The following is a 22,220-nucleotide window of genomic DNA, read 5'->3' as shown; positions in this document are numbered from 1 at the left end:
GGTCCTTGCATCTGCTTTCTAAGTGGCCTTAACTTTAGCCCACTTTGTGAGATAGTATATAGCCACAATGATATATTGAGTTAAGTTATGTAAGCGGGGGGTGAATTTGGTCCCACAAAATCTATACCCCACTTAGCAAAAGCTCTAGCTCCCATCATTGGCCTTAGAGGAATTTCATCTCTCCTTGTCAGTACTTTGGTATGCTAAAATTTATCACATCTCTTAACGTATTTGTTAGCGTCCATGTGTAATGTAGGCCACCATATTCTGACGAGATTAAGACAATTTTTTTCATCTCAACCCCTTAAAAATGGCCTCCACTAAGTCCTTCATGTGCCTGCTCTAGGATTGTCAAATACATGCTTTTGGTCGCAGATATCTTGAGCTGATTTTCCTTTCTTCTCGTATACAGTTGATTATTCAATTAGTGCAAAATCCCAAACCTCTATTTCTATGGCCCTTTGCCATGTTCTAGAGGTATTTTCAAGAAACATCCTAGTTGTCAGATAGTTAATTAAGTATTGGCTCCATTTTGGTGCAATTGTCACCTGAAATAGTGTAGCATGTTCTAGTGATGGTTGCACATTTAGTAATGTACTCCTAAACATCAATGCGCATATTCAGCCAATAAACTCATAAATCTTGCAAGCGCTAGCAAGCAATGAAATGCTTAGTCTTGAACATATGCTTCCAAAATATAACAATCATACTCCTTCGGACTTATGCATAACCACAAAATATTGTTCAAGCCTAAATGGTACAAACGTCCACCAAGGAATTGGAAATATCATGATTGTTGAACCATTTATCTTTTAGTTTCTTGCCCCATTCTATCAAACTCACCTCCATAGGATAGGAAATTGACTATATCCTGAGACCATTTTGATATCATTTTTGCATTGAAAAGACATGCATCATGAATGTCATTGTCTACCCCTTATGGAGCTTCTTAGTTTGGCAATCTATAAAGGTGATCTCCTCGTGGATGCGTCTTCCCTTTTTTTACCACGACAGTAAAATCAAACTCTAACAATGTGATAAAACATCGTATAATTCTTTTGGTAATGCACGGTTTGTTTACAAGATATAAGAGGAGTTGATGATCAATGATCGATGAAAAACACGAATTTGTTCGCAAGAAGATAATGCCAAAATTTCTTAACAGCATATATCCTCCCCAACCCCTCTCTTTCCGTGGTTGTGTAGTTCTTTTGAACACTATTAAGCTTCCTGCTTGCATAGCAGACTGGGAAGTCCATATTTCCTTCTTTTGGCTGGGCTAAGATGCATCCAATAGCGAGTGCCAAAGCATCAATATGAACTTGAAAGATCTTTTCCCAATATGGTGCTTTCAATACTGGAGAGGATATGAGTGCTTTCTTTAATTTTTCAAAGTATTCTTCACACTCAGTTGTCCACACAAAGGCTACTATAAATTTGTACAGGGGTTGGGAAATGACTTCATACATGTGTATAAACCTCCTGTAGTAACCACAATGTCCCATAAAGCATTGTACCTACTTTGCATTTTTTGGTCTAGGTATACAATTACTTTTATCTTGTCCAAATCAATAGATATGCCATTCTCTGAGACAATACCTCCCAGGATTCTACCTTTTCTAACCATGAATATTCATTTTTTTTGGGTTTAAGATAGTACCTATAAGTCTTGCACTTCTCTAATACTTTTTTGAGGTGCTTTGTATATTCATCTCTCAAGAGTGAGTGCACACAAATGTCATCCATGTATATTTACAAGAGTATCCTCATTTATTCTTCAAAGGAATGTGCCATAAATCTGTGAAAGGTAGCTGGGGCATTGGTCAGGTAAAAAGGCATCACCCTATATGCATATATACCCCGTTCTATGGCAAACACTATCTTGTATTGATCTTCAAGAACAATGGCGAGTTGGTTATATCGTGAACATCCATCTAAAAAGAAGTATGCCCGTTACCTGCCACTCATTCTAGGACATGGTCAGTAATAGGTTAGGGATAATTATCTCTTATCGTGGCGGAATTAACCTTCTTCAGATTCACACACACTCATAGTTTTCCATTCTTCTTAGGTACTACCACAATGGGAGATACCCAGTCCGGTGTGTTCTATCTTGTAGATAAACTCAACCTCCTTAAATTTATCAATCTCCTCCTCGATGTGCTTAGCAAACATATCATTGTACATGTAAGGTCTCTATGAGCTAGGCTTTACATCAGGTTTTAGTGGGATCGTGTGCTGACCTATTGTAGGATCTACTCCCTTCAGGTCTTTATATGAATAAGCAAACACGTCCTTGTATTCCTTGAGAAGACTTATGAGCTTCTCCTCCTCTTTTGGATTTGGATCGGTTGCTATGTAGGCTGGCCGTGGCTCTACCTCCTTATTTTAATGAATCTCTATTAAATTGCCTAAAAATTTTGTATTTTAAAACCCCTCCTTTCGAACTCACGGTATACATTTACATGATTACATAGTGCACCCCCCGAGAGTCGTTGCTTGAGTTCTAGGTCTTGTTTCTTGTGTTGGTTTGTTTAGAACTGCGAATGGTCCGAGATGCGGAAGAGGTGTGCGATTCACATGCTATAGTGGCTAGAGATCACCAAAAATCTGCCGCATGGTGTTCTGATCCTCTGTACACGAAGGTTGGGGGAGCGGTTGGGTGTTCGGAGCTGGTTCTTGTGGTTGAGTATGTGGATTTGAAGCGGTGGATTTTGTATGAGGTGTTGGTTGCAAATTTTCAGTGTTATCAATGGCAATGGTATCGTGGTTGTGCATGGTGGTGTGCTCTTGTGTATCGTCCATGTTGTGCAAGATATGAATGCATGTACATTTGGGCTTGAGAGGATTTTCTAAAATTTGCAAACAAAAAATGAACTTTAAGTTGTGAGTTTTGATTTATATAGTACTTAAACTTAAAAAAAAAAAACTCAATAAAATCACTCAAAATTAAAAAAGACTCCAAAATAGACCAAACTTGATCCATGGGACTAATAATTGTCGCCTTTACAAATCACTTTGCATGACAATGCATGTTTACAATAGAAATGGTTAGTGTCAAAAAAAAAATTCCACCCAACGCCTACCCCATCACATCACCTTGTCTCCAACCGACGTCGAAATCGATCTTTTGCACTCGAAGCATGATATTATTGTGATCGCCTCAAGCTAACCACTTTTCCTATTCTACATTTCAAACTTCTTTGTTCTCTTGTCTTCTTTCTCTCTCTCCATGCTAAAACTCTGTAGAACCAATTGAGAATCTCGTGAAGGGCATTGCTCTTTTTCTTCCACCTCCATGTCATGTATTTTTTAAACTACATTGCTTTTTCTTGATAGTGTAAGCGCTAATTCCTTGGCTGCTCCAATTGTCTAATGAACCATAAGTGTCGAGAAAAAATGCACTATGTGCAAAAAGAATGTGTTGAAAAAAAAACAAACTTTAGTTTCGCATACAGATGTATTTTGATTCGAAAAATCAAATGTTCAATACACCATGTAATGTGTTATGTGTGTTTCCGCCCAAGCATCCACCATTTGTGTTGTAAAACTATTGATTACAAACTTTAGCGTGGTTATCTTATCATTGGTTAGCTTTGCCTTTTCAAGAAGACGAAAAATATCATCAGTAGATTGCCACACATGAGCACGCTTAATTCCTAGGGCTGCTTCAAAAAATATATAATTTTGTGGAGGGTGAATATACACCACATTGCGGGAAGAGAGAGAGAAAGACAATGACAAAATCTGGGTATACCATAACATCAAAAAGTTTATGACAATATAACTAGCAGAGCACCGGCCCCTATGTAGGGATCGACCGGTCCACCCATCCACTTCCGCTCTACTACGGACAGCGAGAATTTCACTTCACCGGGACCGAGCCAGAACACTTCCAGCCTACTTGATCCAGATATAGAGTGAGACCACTTCGCCTCCCTCCATGAGCCCGAGCTCTCAAAGGATTCCAAATACCAACAGGTGGTAGGGTATCAATACCAACCATACCAATTTAGGCACCACACCTCTTTGATGCCCAGCATTGGGTGTTTAGGCAAAGCCAAGGCAAAATCCCCAATGCGTTAGCCGTGTAGGTCATTCAAACCCCGACGCACTAACCGTATAGAGGAGCCTAACAAAAAAGAAGAAGACCTAGGCAACACCCCCGATCCAGCAAAGCCCTAGGTCAACAATTCTTTAATCTAAGGCTAAGCGATGTAGGTGATCCTAGTCTTGTAGCAACACTGCCATGAGAAACATAATACATGAGTCCAATCACAATAGCACTTCCCAGATGCACAAACAATCCTTTTCCAAAAAATTAGACTGTACAGGGTCTCTACCCTTACACATCTACCATAAACCATCTTGATCACTTCATGATCCAATCCCAAAAAAAAACCATAAACCATAATCCAATCACATCACATGGGTGAGCACTCCACCCTTTGGGTGAGGCACGACCAATCCTGCATAACCACTTTAGAACATAACATGGCTGAAAAAAAATTGGTAGCATAACCCAATCCAGAAAAAAAAACCATAAGCCACACCGGCTTCCACCATAAAATTTCAACCATAATCCATGAGGAAATCTCAGCCCTTAACCATAAATCATAATCACACTGAACCAACTCCCACACTTGGAGTTTGATCCATCTCCTGCAAACAATCAATCGGAATCTACACACCTGTGACCCTTAAGAAGTGCTTCTTTCATACATAAAAAGAGTCCGACCAGCAACTAATCATGATATAAAAATCCAATTTTGACAACACCCAACCATGCAAAATTGGGGCATCACATCTACACTTCACCAATCTAGCACATAGAGCTAGTTTTGACCTAGAAAGGTGGAAAGCAGTCATAACCATGCATATGAGGCATCCACATCAATCCATGAGTTCCCATTCATCATATGATAACATTACAACACCATAAACATGATGCAAAACAACTCCGACCTTTAGGTCAACCGTAAACCATAACTTCACACATATGAATTTTTTTTTTTTGACATATTTGAAAGCATGCAAAACATGCAAATGAAAGTATTTGACCTCAAACCAATGCATCAAGTTCAACTCCATAATATAGAATATCACTCCATCACATCACTTTGACCATATAGTACTCACACAACAAATGGTAACCCCAAAAGAAAGTCACTTCATTCATATTTGCCTATACAGTTCGGGATGTTTAACCATATACTCCCACGTAAGTTTATGGCCATCTGATAATTGAAATCAACTCACCAAAACAAACCATAAAACGTATCAAAACGGCTCGATTAACTCGCGGGTCATATGCTATCCCCCCTTGATAGCAGTACTACGCGTGTAGGTAAAACCGATAATAGAGTGATGAATAACTTGCATTTTCGAAGTGATAATAGAGACCTAAATTCATTTATCATCAAGTTTCATCAAGATCTTCAATTGGTTAAGTGGGTTTGCCCATCCAGTGAATATTTATACTGGTCCAAGGAGCCTGGAGTCGTTGTAGTGGGCAACAAACTGTTTTTTGACCATATCCTTTAGCTCGTGCATATTTTTCACATGACACCAAAGAGAGAAAATATTCTAAATGATGTGTTTTATCTCTGGTATAAAGGGTTCAAGTTGATTCATAACGGTTTGTGATTTATGACCAAAACAGTATTCCTACCGCCTCTATAACGTGAAACAAAAAGGGCTTTTATATGCACATATGTGATCATAAACGCATCATGTGCATAAATCAGCATGTTAAACATGATAAAATAATCATGGGACAAATTCGTATGTACTTGGTTAATCCATACATGCACTCGTATGAGAAAAAACAATCACCGAGAGGGTGACTACGCAAAAAAACGACATAGAGAGAGAGAGAGAGAGAGAGAGAGAGAGAGAGAGAGAGAGAGAGAGAGAGAGAGATGATGATGACTATGGAGTTTAGATTTTCTCACCATGCTTTAGAATCAATTTGGGGCTATCAAAAAGCTTCTTGATTTGCCACAAGAGAGCGGTGATGAGAGCTACATAGAGATATCCACCACGAAAGTTTTCGAAGAGCGCGTACACCGTGAAACAAGAGAGAAGATAATAAGCAAGTAGAGACAGAGTATTCTGAGAGAGAGAGAGAGAGAGAGAGAGAGAGAGAGAGAGAGAGAGAGAGAGAGAGAGAGAGAGAGAGAGAGAGAGAGAGAGAGAGAGATTGTATTATCGTCCACGGAGGTCAAATATGACCCATGGGACCAAACAAAATTTTACAATTGCATGCTTATACGTGAAGACATGAGATACATATCAGTTAAGGACTGAGGGTCCATCAAGAGAAAAAAGAAAGAGGGAACAAAATCTAGGGGGGAGCAGTTGAGGGGAGAGCCTCTTTTGGAGTTCGAAACTCCTGAATGATAGTTTTACCGCCTCGATAGACTGCCCATTTGCCTTGCTTGTGGGCTTCAGATATCTTCTTGAGCTCGTCCTTTTTTATTTTGAGTTGATTTGTGGTCAGCTCCTCAATAATCCAAAGCTTTGTTCCTTTGAGGAGATGGGATTGACGTAGAAGCTTCACTCGCTCCTCTTTATCCTTGAAAGTAAGGACACAATGCTCAGGGCGCACATGTCGGTGTGTATCATTGATCCAAGTGACCGTCTCTGGTTTGATGTTGATTGGTTCAAGAATGTCGTTGAGTTTCGTAATTGCTTCTTCAAGACTATCCTCAACTGTGCACCACGGCGGAGGGAGTCCACCGATGTGTACCTTGAGGGAATTCTCTTCTCGAAGTCTTCGTTCGCAGAGCTCCTTTGTTACACAAGCCTGTACTTTGGTGATGGTTGTTGAATGTGCTTGGTTAACCTTTGCCTCAACCTCCTTTACCTTGTTAGTGGCGAGGTCAACCATAGAATTGTTAACCCTCACGGCACACGGACACCCCATCACCTACGACGGACGTGTATTATGTATTTGGTAGAGTCAGGTACCGGGCTTGTCGGACCAATAGGGAAAGGTAGAGTGATCGTCGATGAGAGGCGCACTTTAACTGGGACATTCAAGGGATTAGTTGGCTAAGCATGGGCGCCCAAGTGTGAATGGGGTGAGCTTCTATAAAAGCCAACTAAACCTAATTTTTACTCATTCTCTCATTTGTGCAATAGAAGAGTGCTCTTGCTCCATCTCCATCTTCTTCTTCTTTACCTCCTTGTGTGTGTGTGTGAGAGAGAGAGAGAGAGAGGGAGAGTGTGTGTGCGATCGAGCATTACGAAGGCACGACGGCGGCGAAGCGGTTGAGCGCGGCACGACTGCAGCTTCTTCTTCATCGCGGCGAGGAATCCACCACGAAGGTGAGCGTAGAGCGGTGAGTGACACACCCTTTGTTCTCTTGAGCTTGCTAGTTTAGGCTTGTTGTGTGCTTGGAGCCGTTTGTGGCTCGCACACGGTGTATTGGCAAGTCCCTTGCTTCGACAGTGCGGCAAGGAGCGCACATTTTTGGCGCCGTTGCCGGGGATATGCCCTACACTAAGCTCGGTTAGCACTTTACGCTTCCTTGTGGTGCAATTTCTATCATAGGAAAGGCAGGGAGGGAGTGTGTGGAGATTTCTGTTTGTTTGCGTTTTCTGCATTTGCTGTCAAGTTTCAATTTCTGCTATTGTCTGCGTTTTTTCAATTTCTGCAATTTCTGCATTTTCAAGTTCGGCGTTTTCAATTTCTGCAATTTTCTGCATTTCTACGTTTTCTCAATTTTCTGCATTTCTGCATTTTCAATTTTTGCGTTTTCCGCATTTTTTTTAAAAAAAATATTTTATTTTTTTTGAAAAAAAAAATCAAAAAAAAATAAATATATGTATAAAAAAAAAAATTCGAAAAATAAAAACGCGAGCGAGCAGGCGGCTAAATTTTTCGAAAATAAAAAACGTGACTCTTAAAACGGACGGGCTGGTTGGTATAAAAGGTAGATCGGGATTATTTTCCCAAGCCCAAGCCCAAGCCCAAGCCCAAGCCCAAGCCCAAGCCTCAGTCCTCAGTCTTATGATATATACTAGACTCACTCTTATATATATACCCTACTCCCTCAAGAGAGAATGAGAGCATGTGGGACAAGTCCTCCACTCTCCTCCTTTCTCTTCCCACTTGCACCCTTAGACTTTCTAGTTTGGGCCTAGTTCCCTACTGGAAATTGACAGTTTTAGGGATTCCGAGGACATAGAGTGACCAAACGGAGGGCTGTAAAGCACGGCACGACCCTCTGACCGATACGCTCGTTTCGAGCTATCACACGGCCCATTCCACGACACGCTCTAAAAAATCTAGCAAAAAAACAAACAAAAACCACGCTAAAAACTAGTCACAAGGCCTCCTAGAGCAGCTTTTTGACACCTTAGGGTATCAAAAGCACATGCACTTACGCTCTGGGCGGGTGCTAGAACACGAGCACATTGGTAGTGCCTCTGTTCATACGGACACCCATTACCCATCCATGATAAGCTCTAGACCCTCAGCGGGGACACAAGGTAGCACCACCCAAGACCCTAAAATAGCCGCTAGTGATTCCTCCTCCGACTCAGAAATCATGGAAGCATACCCTAACCAAAACACTGAGAGAGAAGGCCATGCACCTCCCGAAGCTCCACAGCCTAGTACTAGTATGTTTAGCCGTTTCATGGAAACATTAGGTAGAGCTACTCGCTCGGAACCTGATGCAAATGAAGCACACGAAGGGGGTGGGGAAGTGGACTCTCCTTTCACATCGCACGTGGACCCCACACCCCCAAAGAGTGTCCATGTGGATATCCTACCAACTTCTTACCAAGAAGGCCCTGTTGAGCTGCCTCCTTCAGAAGTTCCCTCTAGAGTACCGTTGGTGACAAGTAAAACCACGGGGAGCAACATTGCTTCTACCTCACAAGAAACCGTTAACACGTCGACTCTAGAAGGATTGTTCATTAATGATCATTGGAACACTGAGGTGTTGACGGATCTACACTCTGGCCACGCCTACCATGTAGGATGGATAGAGATTGTACAATCCACCTCTAGTGCCACGAGCATCGAAGATCAACAGAAAATGATCTGTAATGTTATCCATGGCATTATTCAATCAGAAAGGCAAAACCGAGGGGTAAATATACTCTCAACTGGCCCCATGAGATTTCTGGATACGAGCAAGGCTCAACAGCCTACTCTATCACAAATGGAGACTCCTCTAATGAGCCCCATGGACCCATCTTACGTCATTTCACCTGGGGTCTCTATGCAATCTGAGCCTCCGAGCGAAAACTTTAGCTTCCCTAACTTGGTTCAACCCTCTATCAAGGAAAACACAGTGCTCACTCCAAGGATAAGCCTGACAGAGAATGTACCGATGACATCTACGGTTAGCGCAGTGCCACTACCTAGTGTCGTAGTACCTAATATGGGGCCTCGACCATATGTGCCTCTAGCCCCTTATGCACACATGGCCCCCACACCTCCAATTGTACCACTTGCTTATGCTCCTCGAGTGCCGCTCCCTAGCTCTTATCCGAGTGGACCTATGCCCGGTTATGTTCCATATCCTGCATCATCCACACATATGCCAAGACCGGCACCCATCCCTCTCCCACATATGATTCCAAGAGTACCTCCACCGGCCCTGCCTCCTCACATAGGTGACTTGGCAACGTTTGCTCAAACCATAGGTCGATCTATCGCGGAAAATATGCGTCACGCATCTGATAGAGAGCCTAGAAGTAAGGCAGTACAAATTGCCAAACTCACGCAAAAATTCAATGGGGATGAAGATGCTAGGAAACACATTGAAGTGTTTGAACAAGTATGTGATTCCTTAGGGGAACGCAACGAACTACATAAGTGCAATGCCTTAAGCTTGACATTAAGTGGGAAGGCTGGAGATTGGTATAGGACCCTAAGGGTGGACGAGAAAACAACCTACCCTACCCTTCGAAGGTTGTTTCTAAAGGAGTACATACGAGAAGGTGTGCTTTGGGGTGTAGCATCTCAGCTACAGAAGGCCGAACGTAAGGAAGGAGAGTCAGTAAGGGACTTCATTAGTCGTCTAAAGCACTTAAACTCTCGCTGCCCTGTAAATGAGCGCTTCAACAATAACCAACTGCTTGATCGATTCATTCGAGGGTTGAGGAATGAAGGAATCTATAATGGACTAGTGATTAGAGGTATCACAACCTGGGAAGATGTCACTGCCAATGCAATCCAATTAGAGGACAACTTGATGATAGCAGGCATGAGGGTATCTACTGACATGAGATCCACTAGCTCACAAGCCATTGAGTATGAACCCATGACTGCAAAGCCCATTGCCAATGAGCCAAAGGTATTTGAGACATTCTTGACAGACCTCACCAAGGCAATCCAAGAGTCTCTTAAGGATAATCGACCCCCTCAAAATAGTCACATGTATCCAAGAAGGGAGCAACAATGGTGTTCCATTTGCTTAGGTCCACGTAGCACTAGTGAGTGCCCTACGTTTAGAGTAAAATTTAATGGAACTTGCAACGCATGTGGTAGGTATGGTCACCAAGCTAAGGATTGTTTAATGATCAAACGTATGATGGCAAATAGACCACCTGTAGCCTGGACGGATGCACCTCGAGCTCCTGTATTGATGCCTACTCCACCTGCTGAGCAACTACCGCAACACATGGTCCCTAGACCTCAAAATGTTGTACAAGCTACACCGCTACCACCTCCTGTGCTAGGACCGCAGCCCCCGCATCCAAGAGTCGCCCCTATGAACCAAGTGGGTTGCGAGCCATCTAATGCTTATGCAGATGGTTGTGAGGAGGAAATAGACACTAGTATTGCCTACGGACTTGATACATTGGAAGAGTGTCCTATATACTACATGGAAGATTGTTGGGGGCAAGTCAAGCCGGTTTATCAAGCTGCTGCTCTCGCATCCAGAGGTCAAAATATCAACACCCAGGCTAGGAGGCCACCTCTTCAATGCTACGAGTGTGGTGGACCACATCGAGCAGCGGAGTGCCCTATTAGGCTGCAAAAGAATGCTGCACAGATGCAAATGAATCAAGGGAGCACGTCTGCAATGCCAATACTCACATGTAATCGTTGTGGCATAGATCACTTGATTGCCCAATGCCCCTATAACCCAAATGCGCCTAAAATCACACCCCTAAATTTGGTCGAAATTGCTAGTGTGACATCGCCAATACCACCCGTCGCACCCGCTTATGCGATTACACGGTCCATGCTTCAAGGGCCAGGACATATCCTCGAAGAGAGAGATACCGCGTCAGTTATCCAAGCAAAGAAAAAGAAGACACGAAGGAAGAAGTCGCAGAATACGGAAAATTCAAAGCCAAGTTCCAAAACAAACATAGGAACAGGAGATGACCCCGTGTATATGAATGACCTCGAGGATGATTCAGATTCAGTCGAGACAATGGAGACTAGAACCAATACCACAAAGGGAAAGACCGACAAAGAAAACCGTAACATGGAACCAAATGAAAACCGAATAAGAGAAAACCATAAAGAGCCTCTGAAAACACCACAAGTGTTTCCAAATCCAATCCAAGACCCCCAAGATAAACCGCAGGGGCAAAAAGGGAAGAATCGTAAAAAGAAGATTGGGACGTACCCAAACCCAGTAGACGAGATTGAGCAGGTGAAACATCTAAGAGGTTTAGTGGAGGAGACTCAAAGGAAACTAGAACCAGAACCCATGCAGGTCAAAATTCATGACACAGTGTTTCCCACGCAAGTTCATCCACCCCACATGAACCATAGACCGTTAGCCATATCTAGTATCATCCAAGAAGGGAGTGAGGACAGGACATCAGAAAGTGAGCATACACCCTTCTTGTTGGAAAGGATGTTTAACGAAGGAATACCTGATCCCATTGAGGAATATGAGATTCCATCCTCACCAGTTCCTAGTCAAGGACCTACACCCTGCAAAACGCCAATGAATGTTGCCAAACTAGTGGACTTCATGTCTTCTGAGGTCCGAACCACGATCATAGCAAAGCTGTATGGAGATCTTGAGTTATTCCTTGCACTTCGAGCATTCCTTAACGGAGAGCTACGAACGGCATTACCGCAGTTTGCGCAACCAAATAGGCCTGACTCGATTATGATTGATGAGGAAAATCATGTGCAATCACTTGACTTAGATGGACACGAGTCTGTGATGGAGGTACCCATTAACGAATTAGGGCAGTATTTTGAAGGCGACGAGTCTAATGCGACCCTACCCATCACTACCAAGGGATTAACTATAAAGGGAATTCTTGATGGTGGTGCGGGAGTTAGCATTGTTACAAAAGATTGTTGGGAATCCATGGGAAAACCCCGCCTCAGTGTTACTAACATTGTGGTAAAGATGGCAAATGGTACCATAGCCAAACCTATGGGGATGCTCAAGGATCTTAAGATCAAAGTTCTAGGACACAAGGTACGACATACGTTCATTGTAATGGATTTCTCTAAACACCTTATGTCATATGAAATGATTTTAGGACGACCATTCATGAGGGAAGCACAAATGGTTCATGATTGGTCTAAAAATCATGTCTATTTGCAATTCCAAGACTCTGTCCTTAGAGTGGATTTGGTGACTGGTAAGGTACACCCCTTAGGGAGTAAAACCATTATTGATCATCGCTCTGACACCACAGTTCACTCGGCCCCACTACAATATTGTTACACTTGTAAGAAGGATACAGACATTGGCCAAGATTCTCCTTACATGGATGTGTTACCGGGTATGACGGAATCAGACAATGTGGATTGGGTCCACCTAGCATCAACCATAGACACTTGGGGAAACAGGGGGACGACCTGGGTAACACCTGAGGGGGATGAAATGCCTATACCCTTAAATATGCTACAAGCAATGCATATCGCTTCCGACAAGACTCATCCTAATGTAGCGAAGAAAACATACAAGTGGGTCCCTAAAGCTTCTTTAGCGACCATAGCTAGTGCTAAAAAACAGAAGCCTTGTGAGAAACGTACCACTCGCTCTAAGAAAAATAAGAAAATGTTGCAATGGATCCCTAAACGACTATTGGAAGCCCAAGGCTACTATCAAGGAAATGATCAAATCTGGGTGCCAAAACGTAGATTGTGCTCTTACCTATCACCTGACCCAAGTGAGCCCAATCCCGTAGCTCCAAAACGAATCAATGATCGTGGAAAGGAAAAAATCACAGAATGCTACACACCCGCTCCCGAGCTAGTTTGGGTACCAAAGAAAGAACGATTTGTTCCACCTAGCTCAGGAAGGGGGGAGTCCCATGAAGCTTCTAGCTCCTCATGTAATACATCCATAGAGGTAAAAGCTTCTACACAACCTCCATCTATAGTAGTGGACCTCCATGAAGCTACAAAGGAATCCACACCTCCCAGTGTTCAAGAATCACCTGATGAACCACTTCAAGTTCGATCCTGGGAGAGTACCTTACCACCCTTGCAACTTGACGAGGCACCTAGGGTAATAGAAAACTACTGGCAAAAATCCTCACCTATTACCAACTGGAACAATTGGTTTCAAAGGGTGACAAGCTCATTTCAAACGGTATGATCTACCCAAGGAAGGGGGGAGTGTTTGTGGACATCCATCATTCACTTGTTTCCCTCTCAACCTTTTTCCCTGACATCTCAATTCCAATCTTAGGGAATGTACATATAAAGCTTTATACTCACAAAAAAAAAAAAAAAAAAGAGCAAGAGCAATTAGCAAACGAGTATGCACATTAAAGTCAAAACATTGACTCAGACCTACACATGTCACATCTGGTACAGTGAAACAGAAACCTATGCCATAAAACACCTTTGATCCTCATCACTTGAATGATGGAGGGTAGGTAAGATTAGTACGATAGGAGTGTTTCTGTTTTAGAGTTGCGTGATTAGCGAAGTTCTCTTTTCCCACTGATGTGCCTCCTAGAGGTATTGTTTGTGTTTCATAGTGTGTACAGGAGCGTGTTGCTATTGATAGGATTTGGACCTTCATGGAACCTTTCTCTCGTTCACACTTCAAATCAAGCGCGACCATCGACACAAACAGGTGTTTCTTGTCCATTAGCATTGCCCTTATCTTTTTTGCATCCATGTTTGTCTGCTTTGATTGTGATTGGTAGCATAATATTCAGCGCATTGGCTTAGTATCAAACATTTAATTCAATGTAATGTTTTGTCATAATCACTTGTTTAGGGGTAAAAATCAAGCAGTCCGACTAAGCTAGTTTGACCAAGCTAGATATTAGAAATCTTCTCTTAATACCATGGGGAATGCCTTCCTAATAAGCAATGGTTACTTAGGTTCTTAATCCGATTTAGGCAGCATTGTGTGAAATGTACTAGGGCTTTCTAGTGGGCTTAACCCTATTGACCTTTAGTTTAAGTATTATAAAGGGAGTTTACTAATGTGATGAGCCTGGGGAGGGTAACAGTGTTATATGACCCCCCAAAGTTACAAAATTAAAATGCTGAAAATGAACAAACAAAAAATCAAAGTGCCACAATGTAAAATTTTAAGCTCGAAGAGAAATCTCGGCTTGATTTGGTACTTCACTCACATGTATAGCCTATGGTACTAGAGCCCTAGAGGTTCCCAGTGTGGGCGCTTTTCCTTGAAAAGCAAAAAACCCAAGGCATACAAAATAAGCACACACATCATAATTGAATCACTGTGAAAAGACTTTGGGGGTTCAAAGAAAAAGTAATCAGTCAGGCGATGATTTCATGAGAAATTCCTTTTATGGTATCTTAACTACAAGGTTTTCTAGATATAGCCTCTAGTCAGCCCTCGAACATGAATACTTGGCTCTCGCGATTAAACAACTTAATTGACCACAGATAATTAAGAAGCTTACCCATGGTATTAATATTCGATCTCTAGTGCTTTTCGACCGTCAAATTAGCAACCCCAGACTTGTTTAATTTTCTACCTGTACATCTGTTTATGCATTTGATTACATTGCAATTTAATGTTCATTGCTAACAAATTGTTTGAAATTCTTTTACCAATCAATGTGTCTACCTAAAACTGCATATGCTTTTTAAGAGAATGCAATTACTGTGCCAATGTTGTTTGATTTTGCAGTGACTGAAGAAGGCTAAGGACATTCATCTCAAATGCTCTTCCACCTCGACGAACCAGCTTCAACTCAATAGCTTCCGACGACGGAATCTACATCAGGAAGGGGGGCATGTTAACCCTCACGGCACACGGACACCCCATCACCTACGACGGACGTGTATTATGTATTTGGTAGAGTCAGGTACCGGGCTTTTCGGACCAATAGGGAAAGGTAGAGTGATCGTCGATGAGAGGCGCACTTTAACTAGGACATTCAAGGGATTAGTTGGCTAAGCATGGGCGCCCAAGTGTGAATGGGGTGAGCTCCTCTAAAAGCCAACTAAACCTAATTTTTACTCATTCTCTTATTTGTGCAATAGAAGAGTGCTCTTGCTCCATCTCCATCTTCTTCTTCTTCACCTCCTTGTGTGTGTGTGTGTGTGAGAGAGAGAGAGAGAGGGAAAGTGTGTGTGCGATCGAGCATTACGAAGGCACGACGGCGGCGAAGCGGTTGAGCGCGGCACAACTGCAGCTTCTTCTTCATCGCGGCGAGGAATCCACCACGAAGGCGAGCGTAGAGCGGTGAGTGACACACCCTTTGTTCTCTTGAGCTTGCTAGTTTAGGCTTGTTGTGTGCTTGGATCCGTTTGTGGCTCGCACACGGTGTATTGGCAAGTCCCTTGCTTCGACAGTGCGGCAAGGAGCGCACAAGAATCGAAGCGTTCTTCTAGCTTGCGGAGGCGAGATTTGAGCTCGAGGTTCTCTTCCAAGACTCGATCAAGAGCTGTTTGAAGCTTAGTGATTCGATCGAGTTTGCTAGGGGCTGCTACCACAACTGCAAAACTCGGTCGTATTCTGGAAGGGGTCTTTGGGGTCGTCATCCCTATGCTCGAGATTTGAGAAGGTCAGCAAATCTGAGGAGAGCTCAATGCAAGAACCCCTGCTAGGTTGTGGAAGCAAAACTCCAAAGAAAATGATGTTAGATATCTCTGCAAACGGCTCTGACGGCCTGTCATGGGCATCTACTGATTCCAGAGATGGAGACCTTCTGTTGAAGGTAGCGCAGCAACTTGCACGCCTACAGAGGCCGCCGGAATTAGAGCTACGACCAGCATGCGTCACTGTCGGGAGCCTGTTGGAGATGGAGCGACGTTGTAGGCTTGTGTAGGGCAGGGCAAGGCTGATTCAGACGCCCTCCCACAGGGCCGCCCCTTGCCTAGGGGAGGAAGAGCTTGCACCACTCCGTATAATAGATAGGTAATTCTGATGTCAAAGCAAAAGAGCTTTCATCTCTGAGAGTGTATCTATGTGTATTCAAAGTGAAGGGAGAGAAGTCTTTATATAGGCTCTCAAGGCCAAAATCACAAGCCAAGAATAGAGTGAGCAAGGAGAGACAAGTTCGCGCACTTTCACGGCTTTTTTAAAATTTATTTTTTTTATTTTTATTTTGCGGACACGGATTTCGATGTGAGATTTAGAGACTCTAAGAAGAATTTTTTGGCTTCCAAGAAAAGAGTTCTAAACTAAACTCCTCCTCTCTTTTCTAAAAGACTCTTTCTTTCCTAAAAACAAGCCTTTGATTTTTGCTACTCAAATCTCCCACTAACCATTTGATTTTTATAGCAAATTGACTACCCGAGCAATATCTGACCAAGTAATGGAAAGCATAGCTAGACTATGCCAAACCGTAATATCCCGACATAATTACGACTTTCCAATACTATCAATCAAGCATCTTAAGTCAAAATTTGGCGAAATAGATATTGAAAGTTATTTTTCTTATTTTTAGAAGAGACCCAAAAATTGGGCATTTTACATTCTCCCACGCTTGAAAAATTCGAGGTGTCCTCACCTCGACATGAAGTCTGGATAATTTAGCCTCATTACATCATCATGTTCCCAAGTGCATCTTCCTGAGGATAGGTTGACCATTTAACAAGGTGTTCAATAATGGTTTGATTACATACAGGCTTGGTTCTGCTCTGAAGTATTGCTTCAGGATATACTTCAAAAGTTCCATCGGCAGATGTAGATAATAGAGAATCATCAAGAATATTTTGTGGATCAGGTACATACTTCTTGAGTAAGCTGACGTGAAAAACATCATGTACCTTTATGTGTGGTGGTAACAAGAGTCTGTAAGCTTGATCATTAATTTGCTCTGTGATTACAAAAGGTCCACAATATGTGGCACTTAGCTTTTTACACTTATCCTTTGACAAAGAACTACATTTGGGTTTCACCCTCAAAAATACCATATCGCCTTCTTCAAAAAGTCTGGTAGATCATTGTGGATTAGCATAACTCTTTTGTCTATCTTGAGCAATTTTAATATCCTGCTGTATAAGATCGGTTTGTAGCTGTATTTCATTCAACATTTCTTTAGATGCTTGAACTCGTATGAGAGGGTCAGTCCATTTGAGTGGAGTAAGACATCCCAATTGAGCGTTGGAATGAGGAATTATACACAAATTCAACCAAATACAAATATCTGGTCCATTTACTCTGTTCATGCATACAATAAGCTTTCAACATGTCTTCAATGATCTGATTTGTTCTTTCTATCTGCCCATTAGTTTGAGGATGATAAATAGTACTAAAGGATAGCTGGGTTCTTGTAGCTAAGAATAATGCTTTCCAAAAATTAGAGGTGATCTTCGCATCACGATCAGAAATTATCCTTCGCGGTAGACCATGATACATGAAAACGCCTTTCATGAAGACTTGAGCTATATCCTTAGCCGTAAGTGTTGTCTTGGCTGGGAATAAATGGGTCATGTTTGTAAGCATATCAACAACCATAAAAATAGAGTCATATCCCACAAATGTAGGAAGTCATGTAATAAAATCCATGGATATGCATTCCCACCGTATTGATTTTGGTGTAGGCCAAGCTATAACAGCTTTGATCTTACTTGGGTCAGTCGAACCACCATCTTTGGATACAATAAATCACAAATATTCCACCTTGTCAGTGAAGAAGGTGTATTTGCTACATTTGGCATAAAGTTGATTTTGACAGAGAAGTTCAAGTACTCGTCGTACATGTTGTTCGTGTTCTTCTTTGTTTCTTGAGTAAACCAGGATATCATCAAAGAAGACAAGAACAAAATCATCAAGATGCTCTCAAAACACCTCGGTCATAAGACGATTAAAAGTTGCAGGAGCATTAGTAAGTCCAAAAGACATAACTGTAAATTCATAATGTTCAAAACGAGTATTAAAAATGGTCTTTGGTATGTCCTTCTCCTTGATTTGGATTTGGTAATACCCTGACTTAAGATCAATCTTTGTGAAGATAGAAGATCCATGTAATCGATCAAGAAATTAATCAATCCTTGGTATTGTATATTTATTCTTGATTGTTACCTGGTTCAATCCATGATAATCAATACAGAGACGTAAAGTACCATCCTTCTTCCTATTAAAGAGAACAAGAGTACTCCATGGAGAAACGCTGGGTCGAATGAAGCCTTGTTCAACAAGTTGAGGTAATTGCTCCTTGAGTTCTGCAGATTTGGGTATTGACATTTTGTAAGGTCTACAAGCAACTGGTTGAGCTCTTGGAGTAAGATCTATTGCATGATCAACATCACACTTGGGTGGTAGATGAGAAAGTTCTTTGGGAAATACATCATCAAACTCTATTATCCATTTGGGTTCAGGTGAATCTATCTTCTTCTCTTTATGGTTAAGCTTTACTGCGTAAATCCTCTCATCCTTCATATGACTCTTCATAAGTTTGGTAAAGTTCACTAGTTTGAGCTTAGTCTTTCCCCGTTTCCCAGTAAATGTAACTCTAGAGTTTTGATCATTTTGAAAAGTCAATGAAGCGTCTTTACATAGTATGTGAGCATTATTGGCTTTAAGCCAATCCATTCCTAGGATTCCATCTTAAATTTTGATGGGTAAGACTCTAAAGTTTGCAGAAGTATTATGAACATCCAAAACAAAATTCAAGTTACCCACTGAAGTAGAAGATCTAACCTTCCTACCCTCCGTAGCTAATTCTATTGTAAGGTATGTATCAGGGTGTTCAGTCTCATTTTACCTGAATGTTTCTAATAAATCCTAGTGGCTCTAACATAATGCACTCAGTAATATCCATTGTGACATCCTTCCATCAATGGAGCATAGTTGCTGCATTCCTTGAGTATGTCTGATGGTTGACTCCAATAGTCCTTTATGATCTTTGGTTGGAACATCTCTTCGTTGGCGTGTGAGTCATACCATTCTTGAGTAAGAGATATGTTTGTTATAGGTACCTCCATTTCATTGTGGATATTCGCCTTCTTGTACCCGAAGTAGTCATCGAAGAAAGCAGATTCCTTTGGAAACACATCCGGTGTGTCCCATCCAACTGAGCTGTGAATATTTGCACAATCTGCAAGGCACTGAGGTCTGCTGTAGGCATTGTATAGAATTTTTACATTGCAGGGGTTGTAGATTAGTGACTTCCCAAATAAGTCAAAAAATAACTTCCAAGGTACCGGACTATAGGAATGTCGGTCATTGTTTTTCACTGTCGTCCCCATACATTAAACATAACAATGTCAAAGCATCCCGTAGCCATTACTAAAGGAAGTATGTTCTTGGTCATCCATGTTTCTTTTGTCGGTCTTAGTGTAAGTTCATAAGCATTTAAGTACAATACTCAATTAGTAACAACAATCTCCATTCCCAACTTAGACTTTATCCACTCAATACTCCCAACAGGCGAGGGTTTATGTTGAGGTGGTCTAAACTCGGGGTTCCCTGCAGCATAATGATACCAAGCCCTGAAGGTATTTGATACAATGAAATCCGTAGACATCAACCTTTTCTTCTCTTTCCCATTATGCGTGGTAGTGACAAGTCTTTGTACTTCCACTCCAGTTTGGAAATGCTCCTCCACCATAAGGTGGAAGAGTATATTTGCCCATATCCCTCGAGGTAAGATGTCAGTCATTTACACATACACCCCATCACTCATGTTAGTTAGAATGATGAAAATCAAGATTCAAACTCAAGTATTGTATCCTCAAAAAATTATGTGTTATATCAAAATCAAATTTTTATAACTGCAAAAAATCAAAAAGATACATTGTGCTTCTAGGGGAGATACATAAATATGAAAGGGTCCAATAAACCAATTCCTTGTTCCTACAACTGAGGTTCTACCCCTATATTTGTTCATATCTCGGGTGTCAAATTTTAGCACTTCAACTTGTGCAGTAAAAGTCACGTCTTTATTTTCTTACCATTCTTCCCCCCATGATACATCCTTGGGTGATAATCCATTATAGCAGTTTACATAGGCATGTCATTCATTGACATCATTTCTGTAGAAATATCTACTCGAGTTCACTGCTATTGGTTGTGCTCGGGCAAAGTCACTAATGCACCTTGGTTTCTCGTAGTCATCAAAGGTAATGGTAACATTGTGAGGATTATATCTAAGAATAGGTCCATAGACTCTATTGAACCAATCCTGAGGTATATAATAGAATTGGTTGCCGCCATTTGACTTCTTCCATACTTTGATTATGACCTTCTCACAAAAGTCATATCTCTGGTTTAGCATAAGGGCCTTCTTACTAAGTATGAGTTCATGACTTAGTATGTCTAAAAGAGAGAATAAGTTAAGGTGAAGAAAATATCCTTGCACTTTAACATCGCCTTCTTGGATCTTTTCCTTCACCCAAAGTTGTGGGTTCGTCATGAACCTATCAGACACTTGTGTTCGTGGTTTAGGCTGAGGTTCAACATATAACTCCCATGCTATGTAAGTGTTGGGTACAAGGAAATCCCTAGTCCCCTTTGAAACTCGAGCCACTTCAATTCCCCAATGGAGACTGAATCCAACCACGTAATTGAAAAAGACTCTTTGTGCAAAATCACTTGGGAGTTCATCAAGACAATTAAGAAAATCCATCTAAAACAAGACAAAATGAGAGAGAAAACTTAGTACAAATGTGAATCAAAATTAATTCTATGCTTCTTTTATTCATCAAATATGGTCTTTATGATTTCATTACAATATTATGGGTGTCTTGGAGCTAATTCTCTAAATATTCTTTTAACTCTCATAACAGGGTTTTCTCTCAGACCTCCCATGCGACAACGTGGTTTGTAGTTATCCTCTAGCTTTTCCTTTCCTATGAAAGCTACAAGAGCTTCAAACTTCTTGGCAACTTTGGCAATACTTAACATTTGGGAACGCATCGCCAAGTAGTAGAACATGTCTTCTAGGCCTAGCCATATTCTGAGTTGAAGTAGTCTGAGGTTGGCAAACCAATCTCTTGGAATGTCATCAATGTAGATGAAGAATTGATGGATAGGTTCCTGGCGACGGGTAAGGTTACTACGGTTAACACTCTTCCAACAAGTTGCACTTCCAGGTATGCCAAAAAATTTGGTCTTGATTTCTAAGTAAAAGAGTTCCCGTTCATCCCTGGACAATCGTGACACCATATTTTTGAACACTATGGCCAAAACCTCATTCCCTTGGCTAAAGCATTCATACGTCACTCTGGGAGCCATTGATTACTACAAAACAAACATTCAAATAAAGTTGCATCGTCGTTGCTGAATACTTCATCCACTTTATCATAACTCAAACCAAACACTTCCACTCAAGAAGACAAGTCAAACAAGTACCATCAACCAATGTCACTTATAGTAGATGCATCATGAATACAATATTCTTTCTCAAACAGCATGCATGAATGTTTGCATGATGCATAACTAACCCGACTAGTATCAGGCTTTAGGCTATCCCTATAACATTAAGCATTGGCTCTGATACCAGGTGAGAGATACCCCTCCCCAGGGGTCTATGCACAAAATATACAATTTACACTTTTATACAATTTTCAATATACATCAGAGTTGTGGAAGCATTTGCATAGGGGAGGAGTTCTCAATGCCCAACCAAGCATGGAGTTTAGGCCATGAGCCGGACTGCATCCAGAGGTACCTGGTGACTAGTGCTACCCCTGAATGGGTGTTATGAATGAAAGCGTACTCAAGAAAAATATAACGTTGTGGAGGGTGAATATATGTGTATACCACATTGCGGGAAGAGAGAGAGAGATATATAATATAGTGGAGGGTGAAGTAGAGTGCACAGAGACATGAGAAGATGACAAGAGAGAATCTTTAAATGCCCATCTAAATGAAACAGGA

At 41.5% G+C, this 22,220-nt stretch overlaps 1 protein-coding gene across 1 annotated transcript; it reads right to left on the bottom strand.

Moving 5' to 3' along the window:
• Positions 1-6,346: 6,346 nt before the first annotated feature.
• LOC147435524 (uncharacterized) lies at positions 6,347-15,934 on the bottom strand. Its single transcript, XM_086488223.1, has 2 exons — positions 15,771-15,934; positions 6,347-6,899 (listed from the first exon to the last, which is right to left on the bottom strand). The coding sequence occupies exons 1-2, from the start codon at positions 15,932-15,934 to the stop codon at positions 6,347-6,349; spliced, it is 717 nt and encodes a 238-aa protein (XP_086344349.1).
• Positions 15,935-22,220: the final 6,286 nt, after the last annotated feature.

The sequence above is a fragment of the Adiantum capillus-veneris genome, chromosome 18, assembly GCF_014529385.1.
Source record: "Adiantum capillus-veneris isolate H3 chromosome 18, ASM1452938v2, whole genome shotgun sequence".
Classification (NCBI taxonomy): domain Eukaryota; kingdom Viridiplantae; phylum Streptophyta; class Polypodiopsida; order Polypodiales; family Pteridaceae; genus Adiantum; species Adiantum capillus-veneris.
Note: the sequence above shows the minus strand (reverse complement) of the source record. Positions and strands in the feature narration are given on the sequence as shown.

Coding starts and splice junctions, on each gene's coding strand:
- LOC147435524 (XM_086488223.1), bottom strand. CDS start 15,934: ATGACGACCCCAAAGACCCCTTCCAGAATACGACCGAGTTTTGCAGTT. Junction 6,900..15,770: donor CGCAAGCTAGAAGAACGCTT/CGATTCTTGTGC, acceptor CGTGAGGGTTAA/CAATTCTATGGTTGACCTCG.